The following is a 16,462-nucleotide window of genomic DNA, read 5'->3' as shown; positions in this document are numbered from 1 at the left end:
GTGTGGCCATGCATGCTGTGCTTACTGGCTCCCTTGTCCTATTTCGAGAACACTTACCCCAGTCAGTGTGTAGCTGGGGAGCCTGATTAGATGAAGCATTTTATAACGAGATTGGGGCTAATTACAGCTTCCCATTCTTCAGCCTGCACACCGAGTTGTGGGTAGATTCTGCTTGACGGCATAATAATAGCATGGGAAGCTAATTAACTGATCACAGGGAAGGGGCAAGATCCTGCCAGCTGTAATGTATCGTGCTGGATGGAGCTGGCAGAAGGGAGGGATGCCTGATGGACGGCTGTACTGTATGTACTGTACACTGTGGAGGACAGGAGGCCTGTAATGTCTGCTCATATGTCCTACATGGGATCCAGGGAGCCGAAAGATACAAGGGCTTAATGATGTTTAATGTAGAATTTATGGGGCAGAATTCATTTCTTTTTGCACAAACATCTCTGGCTCTAGATCTATCTGTCCATCCATCTATCATTTTATCTATGTGTTTATCTCCTATCGGTCTAATATTTATCCAACTTTTTATATCTCATATATCTAATACTTATCTTTTTATATATCAATCTCACTAATACATATCTATTTTTTATCTATCTATCATCTATCTATTTATCTACCTATCTATCTATTTATCTACCTATCTATTATCTCTCTATCTATCTATATCTATCGATCTATCTATCCCATATCTATCTATTAGTGATGAGCGAATATACTCATTACTCGAGATTTCCCGAGCACGCTTGGGGGTCCTCCGAGTATTTTTTTAGTGCTCGGAGATTTAGTTTTTCTTGCCGCAGCTGAATGATTTACATCTGTTAGCCAGAATAAGTACATGTGGGGGTTGCCTGGTTGCTAGTGAATCCCCACATGTACTTATGCTGGCTAACAGATGTAAATCATTCAGCTGCGGCAAGAAAAACTAAAACTACGAGCACTAAAAAATACTCGGAGGATCCCCGAGCGTGCTCGAGAAATCTCGAGTAACGAGTATATTCGCTCATCACTACTACTATCTATCTATCTATCTGTCCATCCCATATCTACAGTATCTGTCTATCATCTATCTATCTGTAGATCTATCTATCCATCTATCACTGCCTTGTGCGAAGACCTTAGCTGTCAGTTTGATATGATTTAGCAGATAGTGTCTGCTTATCCCAGTTACTTTTATTTTTTACTTAATGAATTTCTTTCTTAAGGTCTTATGACATTGTTCACATTGAAGTCTACTTACATGAATTGTGTGGGCGAAGTCTGTGAGGAGTAACAGTGTAACAGTCACAACACCAAGCAGTGTGCTTCATTAATTGCATTACCATATAACATGGAAGGAGAAATATTACTTTGGTACGCAGGCTAATAAGGTTCAGCACAATGCACATATGCACAGCCTGTGCCTATGAGAAGAAATCTTTTCTTTTTTATTGTGTCATCTTTATTTCAATGGTTATTACCACCATGAAGATTAATTATTTTCTAAGAGGGATGATATTCATTGTAACGCATGTGCTGCGAGAGAGAAATCATACCCATGTAACAGGATTGTCTGAGCACTTCTCCCATGAAAGCGTGGTAACTAAGTGTTCTTCAAGTCAGTGATTTGGTGCCTATTTGTCTGCATTGTTGGGCACCCTGATCATGCAGCATTTTAGAATTTGACACTTAATTTATTAATACTTTAAAGAAAACAACATTTAACGTCTAAAATGTTCAGTAGGATTCAGTAACAGACATAGATAAAGAGCATATCTGTAGTCAGCAGAGATTGTTGTGAGCGAGTGTTCCAGCCCCGAGCTCCATGAGCGTTACTCCATTACATACGGGTGATAGGTATGTCAGGTACAGAATTGCAAGTATTGTCAATTCTCCATTGATTCCCTGACTGTGTGTCACCAAACCTCCTATAACACCATTTCTAATTGAAGAGAAGACAGCAAAAGTATAGTTAACCCTTTCAGGACACTTATGGATGCCATAGCGAGAGGAACCCCTCTATGACCCTAAGGGAAGGATGGCTATCCAACTGATCTAGGAGATCTCGATCGTCAGTTTGAAACGATAACATTCATTACTTCATTGGCCATTGTAGAGGCAATAGTTTCCTGCCAGTGATGGCAGTATATGAATATACTCTCAACAGCATATCAAATATATATAATTCTATATTGAAGAAAGAAGTTCATCATATAGGTTGTCGAAGTGTAATGGTCCTTTCCAGTGACTGTCCAGGAAGAAATACTATTTTTGGCAAATAGATCTTGCATTTTTAGCAGTTTTTTCCCCCTCACTAGAAGCCTCAGCAGTTTCTCCTTTCTGTTTCCCTCCAGCATCCTGCCTTTCCAATCCATAGATGTTTATAGGAAGAAGTTGTCATTTTATCCCTTACTGCAGACAGATTTGTAGGCAGATTTTAGCAGATTTTGAAACTGAAAGATCAGTGCAGGAAACAAAAAGTGACTGATTAGTGGGTAAAGAGGCATATTTCTCTGATCAGATGTATTACAAAGGTTCTTATCTTCACTTCTAATGTTGTTTTCTGAAAAAAATGTATGTCAGCAGAACAGGGGAATTCTAGATGTCCTATCTATGAGGACCTCCCCACAGAGGTCAGGCGATAGAAGGTTTGGGCATTTTAACTTTATCCTTTTGTACTCACATTAGATAGTCTCTCTCGCTCTCTTCTCCTGGATCTTCTACCACTTAAGCAGACTAGGAGAAGTCCTCGTTCGGAGTTCAGCATCGGACATTAGGTGTCTGGTGCAAACCCCGAACTTTACAATTTGAGTTCTCTAATCTGTAATAATGACATGTTATGGTCTTCAAACAGGTCCATAAAAATCTTGTCTGTCTGTGACTTTTTGGTTATCTGTCCAGAAAGAATGAAAAGTCCAGTTGGCAACCCAGACTCACACCACTGAATGCGGCTCTAAATGAATTTCAGTGCCCCTCACTCCTGCTTACCACTTCATTAAGACTGAGGGGTACAATGCCAGTCTCATATAGGGTGCATAAGTATACGGGGGCAGGAGGGACAGCTATCAAATGTGTACAGCCAGCTGTCATACCTTTATGTGTTCTCTACATTTCTCCGTTGTCCTATATTCTTTATTGAGTCATGCATTCAGGTGTGTTATGGCAGAGAAGCTTTTTTTCATGAAAAACTTTGCCAATTGCATGGGATGCCGTGAGTAATACAGCCATGTACAAGGAGCCTAATTGTGCTTGATGACTCAGTGACAGGCCGTAGACAGATTATGCCATTTTCTAGCATATACTTTACGGGAGTATATAGAAAACATGTCAATCATATCATTTCGATGTAGATGGTTCACTAAACATTTATTTCAGTATTGGTAAAATATTTTTCCAGTGATGGAGGTTAGAGGACGTTGTATGAGCTGCTACAAAAGTTGCTTTTATGTTACTTATTTTTTAATTTAATTGCAGAGTGTGTGTCATTCCCACTCATAAGCACGGAGAAGTGTAAGGGTAGAAGACATCTTCCCGGGAGCTCCTCTGTATTAAGTCCAGAGGCAGCCCGATATAGAAAACACATAATTGGGATTCAGCTTCTCGCTCCTTTCCACCCTGTAACGTTTATTTTATTGCTCGGCGAGCAGGTGCTTGATTCTCACAATCTGTCGGAGTTCATTAAATGCTGCCCCAAACACAGTGCTCCCATCACAGCGGCTGTAAGGTCACCCTCACTTTCCTTTATCTTTTCTGTAGAATACCGCACTCCGTGCAAACGTGACATCCACATGGGAAACAACAGTGGTGGAGGGTAGCGGAGATTAAGCAAAAGTGAGGAAGGGGAGGGGAAGTGTTCTTGGCACAATTCATATATATTTCGGTGTAAAATGGAAGGCTCCTTTCATGCAGCCGCTAAAATAGTGTTCACTGCTGTAATTATGTCGTCATGTTGTTCTATAGCACGGCCTGAAATGTATCTCAGTGAGCTCCTAGTACTATACCGTGGCTGCAGTCGGCATGCTATTTTATGGAATGGGACCTAATATTTTGATATGTCACGTTGTACTTATCATCTCCTGCTTGTTCAGGATCTCTCCATTTCCAACGAGAAAGCTCTAATGATTAGTCTTCTATTATTTTTTCTTTGTAGCATAAAAAGCCCAGTTTGGAGCATCTTTACCCAAAAGATCTCCATTTACACTTCATTTATTAATAGTTATTTCTGAATGGATGTTTTCTAGTGTACTTCTGTATTGGCCAATCCTGGCTGTTAAAAGACCAGTTTCCTAGCCTGTTTAGACAGACCGCCCACACTTCTATGTGCACAGAATGATGGTTAATATGATCTTATTCCGCATAGAATATCATTGTTCTCGGCAGCAAAATGTCCTGAATGACGTGGTTCAGAGAACGATGATTTTTAAGCAAGCTTAAATATATTTGTCGAAACAGGACAATAATCAACCTGAGGAATGAGCAAAACACACGTCGGATGATATTTGGGTGATTCTTAGAAATGCTTATTCCCGACTATCGGTGAGTGTAAGTGCATCCTAACGGCCCGCATATACATTAGACTAACGTTGGCCAAACGTACCGATATCGACAGGCGTGTCTGACAGTCTACTGTGTATTGGGGGCCCCAGTCAGATGATTGTCGGGGAACCTAATGATCCGCTATGTCTCATTTCGGTCTGCCCATCCTTTTGTTCTCAGTAAGAAGTCTGCCTCAAGATATGTTGGCAGCAACTTTCTCATAGAGAACACAGCAGCACGGCCGAGCTCCTGTGTATGGGAAAGTCGGCAGCAATGGCTGCCTGCTGAACCATTGGACGTTAGCCATCCAAATGTATGGGGGCTTCACTTTCCTTCTTCATCAATAATGAATAGTTTTCATCACACATTGATTACAGAGCGACTCCTAAGGTCAGATTGTGTATTCAGACAAATAGGGAGCTTTGACCAAGGTTAATCTTTTGGGGCTTACCAGTAAAGTTTTTCTAAACCTTAAAATGATGTCAAAATAAATCTTGCTTGTAAGATTTGTACCCTTTATGTACCTGTGGAATATACAGGGTGCAAGATAGGTAGGTGTCTCCCTAGGTGACCTGGGCACCTGTCCTTTTATTCTCTGCACCTATTGCCATGTGGATATGCTTCATCCAGCAGTTTATATCACATACACAGAAATAGCAATATATTAGAAGGAATGGACTTGAAAATGACCTGATCTCAACTTCTTTGTTGCAGGAGGTCTCTGAATGAGATAGTCTGTGTGTCAGCGCCATCCCTCCATGGCTTGGGGGCTGTTCATGTGTCGGTGAGTGTGGACAGAGCCCAGCTAGAGAGCGGCCTGCAGTTTGAGTACATAGATGACCCCAAGGTGCTGCGGATCGAACCTGAGTGGAGCATTGCCAGGTACTTTTTTAGTTGTAAATTAAGCTGTTATGTTTCTTAATTGTATGTATATGTAAGTCACCAACAATCCTACCTGCTAGTCATTGACCCTGGATACTGGAGCACCACCTCATTAGGGAAGTCGCTAGCCCGTACTTCACAATGCAGCCCAGCTTGTACAATAGTCAGTGGCATTTAGCAGACCTGTAGTGTAAAGCATGGCGAGGCGACAGAGTGCTAGTCAGTGCTATTTTCCATTACACCCAGGACTAGAAAGATTGCACTCATTTTGTTTATTATGTTCTTACACTCATATTCTATTGAAATTCTTGCAGTAAATGACTCTGACTAGGCCTAATGAGCATTATTGTGTCTGTATATTGGTTAGTTGCGTAGATATGGAAAAGCGGATATACTGCGCTGCTGGCATCACAATAAATATAGATGTGCAGTAAAAACTTGATAAGGTAGAACAGGGAATGCAGTTTTATTCTCATTGTGTTTCGCTGGTCACTACTGTCTTCATCAGGAGAACCACAGTCAGTATATTGGTTAGTTGGCATCTGCCTCCCGCGCTCATATAACAGTTAAATGTCATCTAGATTTTGCAGCATACAGAAATGAATTATTTTGGCTATTACAAGTCTACTCAAAACTGATATTTATTTGTAATTATTATTTTTTTTTTACAAAACCAAGAAGCTAAATGACCGCCAAACATATAAAGAATCACAAATTGTTTGGAGCAAAACCAAATGTCACTGTAAGTGCAACCATAAAGCAAAAATGGGAGCTATTAACAGATGAACAAAATAGCCGCACTACTTCATCTGCACAGGAGAGCAAAATGATTCATTTGGGACACTGCAATATGTCACCCCGCCGGCCTAATAAATGAGGCAGGTGACGGCACAAGTATCGAATGGTAGGGACGGTGGAGGGCTGCAGTGCAAACAAGCACACATTGCTGGGTCTCCACCTCTAACACGGAGGACTGGAGACGCTAAAGGAGAAGCGTGAATGTGCCCGTTCTGCAGAACATCTTTTTATCATACATTAACAGTCACGTATACGTATTAATCATCATGCGGTAGCACAGCAGCATGCACAGCTATCCCAGATTAGCCATATTTTGCTTTACCCTGCTCATTGGTGGCTACTGTCCTTGTATATTAGACAAGATTCATGGGGGAGCCTTGCAACCCACAACCTACTACAACACCGCTTTCTCTAAAAAATACAACCCTTTTTTTTTTTATTGCAAGTTGCGCACAGCTTTGCTCTTAAAAGACGCCATTGTAAGACTTGCACATGACCAGAAATTTGGCTGTTTATTTTTTATTATTCTAAAACCCAATTGCAGAATTATCTGGTCGCGCTCCTTTTCTGAGAACTGATGTCATGCAACCAGTCCCTGCCTAATATATTTTTTCAATTGTTGTCATTACTGCATGCATGGAGCATTAGAGGGGTTGTCCAACTTTGGTGACAATTATTTATTTATTTTTTAACCTAAATGCATGTATTTGAGGCTCAAGATCATTTTTGGAATTGGATTTTGTTAAAAATGTTGCTCCGTTTGATTATTGCTGGCTCTTTGTTGTGGTCTGTGATCCTAAATCAGCGGGAGAGCCAGTGCCGACACCAATGGAATGGATCTGGCTCCGGAGGAGAGTGTAAGTGTTATTATTTTATAGGGGGAAAACATTTGGATTCAGAAGAGGTGGTCGGAGTAGTGGACAACCCTTTTTAACCCCAATTAGAGTAATTTAAGTTAAAAAAAAGTCTCGAAAAGTGGACAACCCCTTTAAAATCACTTCTGTGATATCCACACTACAAGTGCCTACTGCACACCCACAATATACAGAGGCGCGTCAGATTTGGCTTTGTAGCCTCTGTATTGCTACCTAAAACGAGAACTTACCCGACGGAGATCTAGACAGAAAGGCATACATAGTTATATGGTCAAAACACTCCAGCAGAACGGCACCGCATCTAATATGGCACCCGCCACTCTCTGCTTTGTATCCCTATGGACCTACGCAGATTTTACTTAGTCCAGATGCCAAACTTCTGCATGTATAATATCTATAAAATATGGAGCCCCGCAGCAGCACAAAGCCTTGTATGAAATTAACCCATAGCTGTCCACATAGTAGACAGATCCTCCAGGATACTATCCGGCATATATTCCCCAACTACAGTATAATTATGTATTTTCTCACATTTACAAACTCATTACAATATCTGTATGTAAAAGCCGTGCAAGAGAATGGGGTGTATGTATCCCGTGGCATCTTGTAGCCTTAACCCAGGGGACTGCAATTACATAGTGACCTTTACATTGCAAGCATCGGCCTTTGGAGAAGGTTGGCAGCGACATTTGTGTGGTCCCTGACTGTTCTCCATGCTAAGCCTTAGCCAAATACAAGGCCGTATTATAGAAGGTCCCGCTCACAGTGTCTTAATAAGTAGGGAATTTATAGATTTTCACATATTACAGTGAAAGCCCTGCACATTAGCTTTTTCATTTCCGCAATACTAGGGAATAAATTGAAAGGGTCATGTATAAAGAACAGTAGAAGTGAGGCTAGAAGATTGCGGTAGGCATGACCAAAGCTTGTCTTGTCTTCTGCTGGAATATTCACATCTGGAAACCATTTTCCTAAAAGCTGATCCAAACCCTTCTCCTGTATTCTTCGGCGTATATTCCCATCGGGGGACATCTATGGTGCGACATGTGACATGCGTCTGTATAGTGCAACGGAGGAAATCCACAGCGGACAGTGTCATGCTCCAGATTTACAATCCGTGCCACCAGTTAATTTCCACATGGATTTTCCGTGTAGCGAGAGGATGAGATTTGGTAATATGTAAATCTGCAGAGTGTCCGTCCCACATGAACATACCCTATCACTTTACAACTAATAGTCATAACACATGGGAATAACAGCAAACAGAGAACAGAACTGTTGTTAATGCTCAGTTCACAAGCACACAGAGGGTTTGTCATCTGCATTGTCGCTGTCACCCATTTTTACATATCAGCAGTGAATAAAATGTACAAGTCCCACAGTTTCTTGTGTTGAATATGGCAATGTGTGATTACAAATCCAATGCTTGAATAGGCAAGTCTCATCCGAAAAAAGGGAAGAGTATTTTAAGAAATATCGAAAATACGGTCATGTAAACGTAGCCTTAGGGCTCATTCGGACGCCATTGTTTGCGTAGGAGTGCTATCTGTATTTCTCACGAATAGCACTCGTATATATAGTAGTGAATTGGGCTGTTCACATGTCTGTGCTTTTTTCAGACCGAGCGGTCAGTGCAAAATCACATAGACATGTCCGATATTGATCCGAGTTTCAGACCAAAATTGGCAATGCAAGTCTATGGGTCCGTGAAAAAATTGGACAGCACTTGAACGCCCTGCCTTCATGGACCGTTAGATACGAGAAGGTGGAGACACTTTTTTTTCACACAGAAAAAAGACTGATGAAAATCAGACCAAACTCTAATGAAATATGGATGACACTGATATGCAAATTGCATCTTCAGAGAGAAAGAGGAAGGAAGATGACACTTGCGATAAGAGAGGTCGCCCATGGGACTGAACCACACCGTATAGGGGAATTATAAAAGGTATTTTTGGTCTATGCAGTGGGCATTGGGATGATACATAGAGCTTACTGGAATGCTGTAAAAGAGGCTTCAAAGGTGGTGGCCGTACTTTATATTAGGAAAACCTGGAGAAAGGTTCCTTTAAATTGTCCACAGATGTAAAGATGATCTACAACCAGTACTGATCATTATCTCTATAACGGCCATATGTGCCTGGAAGTAGTACCGTAACTTCCTCTAGTGTAGATCTGACTTTACTGCCATCCAAGAAGATATGTGGGGAAATGCAAACTACGGTACTACTCCTGATACAGGAAAGATATATATCTTGGTACCGTGTTAGGCAGTCGATAGAAAAATATTTAGAATTGAGAGTCCTCAGTGGTTGATACCTTTTAATGGCTAACTGAAAAGATGGTAACAAATTGCAAGCTTAGAGATTACTCAGGTCTCTTCATCAGGCACAGTCTTTGCCTGATGAAGAACCTGAGTAGTCTCGAAAGCTGCAATTTGTTACCATCTTTTCAGTTAGCCATTAAAAGGTATCAACCACTGAGGACTCTCAGTTCTAAATATTTTTCTCCTGATACAAGAATTCCACCAGCAGAACATTGGAACACTTGGAAGATCCATGGAGAATTGGTGCATGGTATGATACATTGTATATAGATGTAAAGGAGGAATATAACACAGGGCGCTGCTTCTTTTCCGTCAAATGGTTTTCACATGACGGAGGGCAAGGCCTCATTTTGCTAAATTATTCCTCAGCTTATAGCAGCATGATATTGCATTACACAAGAGGATTAGTATTAGTGGCCAGTTAGTGGGGCTACAAGGATGTGATCCGCTTATCACCTTTATTGTATCCATGTGAGTAAATCACGATAACGACCCCATATAAATATCAGCAAATATACATTCTCAAGTGTTTCCATTGATTCTGGCTGGTGATATCATGGATCTGGGGCTCCCATGCCATCATTCTGCACAGCAATGGTATTGATTTGTATGGAGTCCTACATGGACAGGGTTGCATCTGTCAGGTACTGCTCAAGCATTGTTTTTTGATATTACACTTTTTATAGGATAAAGATTAGAATTGTAAGTCAACTCATATTTCACTACAGAAGCGAATGCTCACATATCATCTTCAAGAAGGAAAAAATACAAATCTCATATAAAGATTTATTGTATTTATTGTAAACTTGGCTTTTTTATCTAAAATAATTAAAAAAAATCCAAATCATACAGATTCATCTTCTTAACATCGACTGAGGGTACTTAGATTTGTGAGTACTGCAAAGATGTCTGCTGCAGCCCATAGAAAAGCCTGGGTGCTCCTAATTATTCTGCCATACCTTCCATATTTTAACACATAAAAATATTGTATATTGTAAAAAATGGTGTGCCTTGCAATACCTGGGTTTCACCTCTTTATTCCCCAAATGGCCAAACAGTCATCACATACAATGGACATCTCACCTTGTAGGAATGCTTCAGTGGTGGACTTTTCAAGGTTGCAAGGCATCATTGCTCTTGACATTGAATTTATGGTTTCTAGTTGATCTTTTGGACTCTGAAATATGAAGTACCAGAAGTATTCATTTACATTCGGCATAGGCATAATTGTGATACATTTCTGAAACCATTGGGGATGTCATTATCCAGAGGAGCAGGCATGCATGGATATCTCTATTTGAAAATTACAAAGGCTTGGAGATTTACTTAAAAGTTATTAAATTCTCCCATTTACTGATTTGCAAATGTTCAGACCCCTCCTAATGCACACAATAATATGTCTAGAGTTACAAAGTGAATACAAGACCAAGTGAAGGGGGATTCAGCTGCAGTGAAAGAACTTAAAGGGAATGTGTCAGCAGGTTTTTGCTATAGATCATTCAGTATTGGTTTAAACATGGATTTCAGCAATGCCTCTCATAACAAGCTCAGTGCTTTTGTTTATATGCCGTGATTGTATAAGCACTAGGACATTATCATTGCTGTGACTAGCTGGCATGAGGACACTGGTCCAACACGCCCCCTTCTGTGATAAGCAGCTCACTGTCTATAGACATTGTAAATACAAAACCTTCTGGGGTCGGGGTTAGCTTTCTCAACTCTGAAGCACCCAGTAATCTAAGTGATACCTTGTTGGATTCAGCTTCTCTTTCTCTACATCAGGTTGCTCTCAGATGAGGTAGCAAAAGCCTGGTGACAGATTCCCTTTAATAGGAGGCAGCAGTGAGGACATCTAGTTAGAGAAAGAAAATGCCCATTTGCTAATTCCAGAAATACGCTCTAAAATGTATAGCTGTTCACTTGTATGATCGCAATATTATCTTAATGTTAAAAGAACCTATAACTCCCTGGAAAAGCTCATGATATAAAAGAAGGTAAAAATACAAGATCTTTCTCCAATATACTGTATATAATTAGGACAAAACACATTCTGTGAAAATGAGTGATAATAGATATGGCCCTTTAAGAAACAGAGGCTAAAGTCCAGACTCTCTGCTATCTCACTGTTTAACAGCTGTAGGAGACTTTTTGCTTCTGAGCTGGGAGATACCCATGTTGCACTATGGGAATGGTGTTCTTGAGGTGATGAGCTGTGTTGGTTTGGCGCTAGACATAGCATTTACCTTGGTTGTCAAAAAGTTCAATTTTGGTCTCATCTGACTAGCGCACCTTCCTCCATACATTTGGGGAGGCTCCCACATGTCTATTGGAAAACTCCAAACAAGCCATACAATTTTTGTGTAGTAAAGGCTTTTTGTGACCACTCTTCCATAAAGGCCACCTCTATGGAGTGTATTGCTTATTTTGGTCATATGGACAGATAACTCCAGTCTCTGCTTGGGACCCTGCAGCTCCTTCAAGGTTACATTCGGTCTCTGTGCGGCCTATCTGATTAATGCCCTCCTTTTCCGGGCTGAGAATTTTTGTTTGCAGCCTTCTCTCGGCAGGTTTGTTGTGGTACCATGTTCTTTCCATTTGATGATAATGGATTTGATGGTGCTCCAGGGGATCGTCAGAGATTGGGATATTTTTTATAGCCCAACCCTGACTTGTACTTCCCAACAATTTTCAGGTACCGTAATTGCTTTCAGCAGAAATTTTAAGGGGCTTCATAGCAAAACGGGTGAATACATATGCACATGCCAATTTTTAGTTATTTAGTAATTTATGCCTATATACTTCACTTTACCAACTTAGACTATTTAGTGCTGATGCATCTCACACAAATCACATTACCAAAACATTTAAACACAGGTTATAATATAACAAAAAAGGTAAAAAGCTAAGGGGTGAATACTTTTGCAAGCCACTGCATCACCACAGGGGAACCCTTGAAAACTCTTTCTACTCCCAGGAAAGCCATAATGCTATTCTGTCTGAAAGCAGCTTGGTAAAGGGTAAAGCTCTCTATAATTCTTGCCCAGTGATGTGACTGTTTGCATAGAATTAGCAGGCTGAGATCAGTTTACCTTCCGAATGGTAAATAAGACAAGTCTTGTTGTTGCGGTGTACTGATGTACCCCTGATGGAGCTCCAGGGTTCTTGCGAAACACTAGCTTGGACTAATATATATATTACATACAATGCATGATTACAATTGATGTTTTGACTCTTACCATTGCTGCCTTTCATATCAATTCCATTTATCTCTTTTCTTGTCTGACAAACTGAAATAATCTCCTATTTTTTGTTCATCCACAGTGGTCACACTTCCCTGACTGTCATTGGTACCAACCTTGACATCATACAGGAACCAAGAATTCGTGTGAAGTACAACGGCAAAGAATCTGTGAATGTATGTTTCTGGCAGGCGACAGCTCTTTCTTTTAGCAAAAGACTTATGTTTTTGCTTGCTAGAATTACACGAAAACATCAAGAAAATATTATCTGAAGACGACTGAAAAGAAAATAATTTGTAAAGCAAACGGGACATCTTTGATCATGTTTATTGTTCTCTGACAAGGTCACTCCTGTTAGGTCACTGCCGTGATTGTTGTGTGAGTTTTAGAGAGCGTAGCATCACCTAGTGGCCATGAGCGGTACTGACGGAAATTGAGTTTTCAGATTTTTTAGAGTGTGCAGAGATAAAGGGTCAATATTGACTGTTAGGATCGCTACTTCCAATAGGTGGCGCCAGAGTTCAAGTCCTCTTCTACTCTGAAGAGACAATGTGCATATATATAGTACGGAGACTCTGTGCCACATACCGTTCAGTATGTAAAAACTGTTGCAGATCTTGTGGTCATGTAAAGGTTTTGTCAATTATTTTAAGCTACAAACTGGGACACAGAACACAATTGATCTGCATTTGCAAAGATCTTAGATATGATGCTTCATTCAATGATCATGCTCCAAAAATTGATGCAAGAATTTGGTGGATAACTGATTAATGGGGTTATTCATATCTGCTGCTTCTGTGTGTGTTAGAATGATTCTGAATAATCTATATCCACTTCAACTGAACCTGAAAGGCGATTACCAAAATTCTGCAATTTTATGTAGCAAAAGGAATATTATAGCTTTGTAGCATAATTATAAGTTATCATCAATACATATATAATAGCGATTTCTGAAAGGCTTTGGGCCAGGATGTCAGATCATTTTATGGTTATTACTATGTATTCGGGTTAGTTATATATTTTTACTTTTCATTAAGTGCAGCCTTGCAGACATATCATTGCTCTCTTTATCTCAACAGGTATGTAAGAACGTAAATGCTACATATCTAACGTGCTGGGCACCTGCTCTCACACCAGAGTATCGCCCGGGGCTGGACGCCGTGGAGAGGCCAGATGAGTTTGGCTTTATCTTCAATAATGTACAGTCACTACTGACTTTTAATAACACCAAGTTCATCTATTACCCCAATCCAACTTTCGAACTCCTTAGCATCACAGGCATCCTTGAGCAGAAGCCTGGATCTCCTATAATACTGAAGGTAAGAGACCACCACATGGCTACACTGCAGGATGTATGCTGTATATATATATATATATATATATATATATATATATATATATATATATATATATATATATATATATATATAGATAGATATATACACATAATGTATGCAACAACTGATGTTATCTTTCCTTTTCTTGCAGGGGAAGAACCTGTGTCCACCTGCCGCAGGAGGGGTCAAGTTAAATTACACTGTGTTGATCGGCGATACGCCTTGCGCAGTGACTGTATCGGAGACACAGCTGCTTTGCGAGTCACCTAACCTCACTGGACAACACAAAGTGACTGTAAGTTTCTTCCTGCTACATTTTCATATGACTTTTTTTTGTTCACTTTTTTATTTTTCTGCATTTTGAATAGGTTTTGCTATATTAAAAAAAAAAAATGTTTAAACAAGGATATAAACACCTATACAATGGTCTTGATATATAAGTAATTATTGTAGTAATTTAATGTTACTGTTATAAAAGAAGGCACAACTGCTCATCGCAGTGGCTTTGCCTGCAGCGTTTTATGTGTCTACTGTAAGATTGTGTATTGTGTATGTATATCGTCTATGGCAATCGTAGTTCTGCAGAAAGTTTCCTCTTTTCACTTATGAGCCACTTTAATCCCCATCCTCAAAGCTGATTAGATTTGCTTTGAAAGATAAAAAAGTAAGCAGCTTACTGAGGGATCAGGTTATATGCTACCCATCACTGGCGGACACATACAGAAAAGGGTCTCTGTACAAGAATAGTGTAAAGGCTTTTTGCAGTCCAATAGCCCATCATAATGCACAACGCCACATGTTTTGGAGGTGGTAGGCACCCCCTTATTGCTTGGGCCTTTCTGCGGTTGCACCTATGATATGTCCATCCCTGCTACCCATAGAGGTATAAACAGGAAAGGACGTCAGACAGGGGCAGGAAAATACACACACACACACACACACAGATGGTGTTGCTGCTCTTTAGAAAGCATCTTGCTTCACCCAAGAGGAAAACTCTCTACACTACTTGCGTATAGCTCAGTACTGCTGTATTTTGACCTCCGTGCTGCTGCTGGAGCTCTGCGAGCTAGGAACAGGAGAGCAGTAATCACTCATGAAGACTTCATAGCACCCAAGAACAAAACTGTCTACACTACTTGCTATACTGCTCAGTACTGCTATATTTTAACCTCCGTGCTGCTGCTGGAGCTCGGGACAGGAGAGGAGTAATCACTCATTAAAACATCATAGCATCTAATCTCCACCCACTAGCTCAGAGACAAGAGACAGAAAAACAGTAGTATTCCTAATGTACGCACACAATATATCATGAAAAAAGCTTAAAATAACAGGAACTCTGTAAGCTGTAATGAACATCTGGAAACAATGATCTGCACAACATCAGATACGATCTTGTCTCAGATCTGCCTGCTTCCTAATAGGTCACAGTTATGGGCTGAATTAAATAAGACCCAGTTCTGGACATGTTTGTCCTGCTGCAGTATTCTCTCACAGAACAAAATGTTTTTTATGTCATATATTCTAAGAATTTCCTGTTTTCTGCTAGGTTCATGTCGGAGGAATGGTCTTCTCGCCTGGATCTGTCAATGTGATTTCAGACAGCCTCTTGACACTTCCCGCCATTGTCAGCATAGCCGCTGGTGGAAGCCTTCTTCTCATCATTGTCATTATTGTGCTTATTGCATATAAACGCAAATCTAGAGAGAACGACCTTACTCTGAAGAGGTTGCAGATGCAGATGGACAACTTGGAGTCTCGGGTGGCCCTTGAATGTAAAGAAGGTGAGTATTTAAAGTATTGAGAAGGCATTAAAAAATGAGATTCTGTATCACATTCCATTGCCAGGGTCATAGGTTTATGTTTCCTCTAATGCGAAAAGAGACTTTCTGTCCCAACGTTAAATGTATTATTGATTTTGTTCCTACAGATTGGATCACTGTATTAAATTTGTCTTCTTTTGTTTTTGCACATGTTCTGTTGAGCTGAACAACAATCACACATGTAAAAGGGTTTTTGTTTCAGCAGCTGATCCCGGGTCTGGGATGTGTATACATTTCACTGGACACAGAACAAGTGGATAAATAGCTGCCATCTGCTGTCTGTGACTTTAACTAGCTGAACAATAATACGGTTGACCTTATACAAGTGTAGAGTGGGCAAAGGTTAGATAAAGATGGCAGCGTGACTTATAATAGCAGCCAGGTTTCATTTCACTATGTTTGCCTCATGTACAGGAATGTATCATGTGTTAATGCAAGATATTAAGCAGCAGGACCACTTAATGAATCAGATACAGAGATCATGTAGAATAGTCCAACATAATGTGGGGAATCTCTTGTGAATTATTATTATTATTTATTATTATAGTGCCATTTATTCCATGGCTCTTTACATGTGAGGAGGGGTATGCATAATAAAAACAAGTACAGTACAATACAAGTCACAGTGGTGCAGGAGGAGAGAGGATCCTGCCGGTGAGGG

At 40.2% G+C, this 16,462-nt stretch overlaps 1 protein-coding gene across 1 annotated transcript in view; it reads left to right on the top strand.

The window, feature by feature from the left end:
• Positions 1–16,462, top strand: part of PLXNA2 (plexin A2) — a 343,686-nt gene that overhangs the window by 289,385 nt on the left and 37,839 nt on the right. The window contains exons 16-20 of the mRNA XM_077295198.1: positions 5,239–5,406; positions 12,727–12,820; positions 13,724–13,963; positions 14,133–14,276; positions 15,528–15,762. Of these exons, the coding sequence (XP_077151313.1) occupies positions 5,239–5,406; positions 12,727–12,820; positions 13,724–13,963; positions 14,133–14,276; positions 15,528–15,762 (881 nt within the window). The remainder of the gene's footprint in view (positions 1–5,238; positions 5,407–12,726; positions 12,821–13,723; positions 13,964–14,132; positions 14,277–15,527; positions 15,763–16,462) is intronic.

Source organism: Ranitomeya variabilis, chromosome 3, assembly GCF_051348905.1.
Source record: "Ranitomeya variabilis isolate aRanVar5 chromosome 3, aRanVar5.hap1, whole genome shotgun sequence".
Lineage (NCBI taxonomy): Eukaryota > Metazoa > Chordata > Amphibia > Anura > Dendrobatidae > Ranitomeya > Ranitomeya variabilis.
Note: the sequence above shows the minus strand (reverse complement) of the source record. Positions and strands in the feature narration are given on the sequence as shown.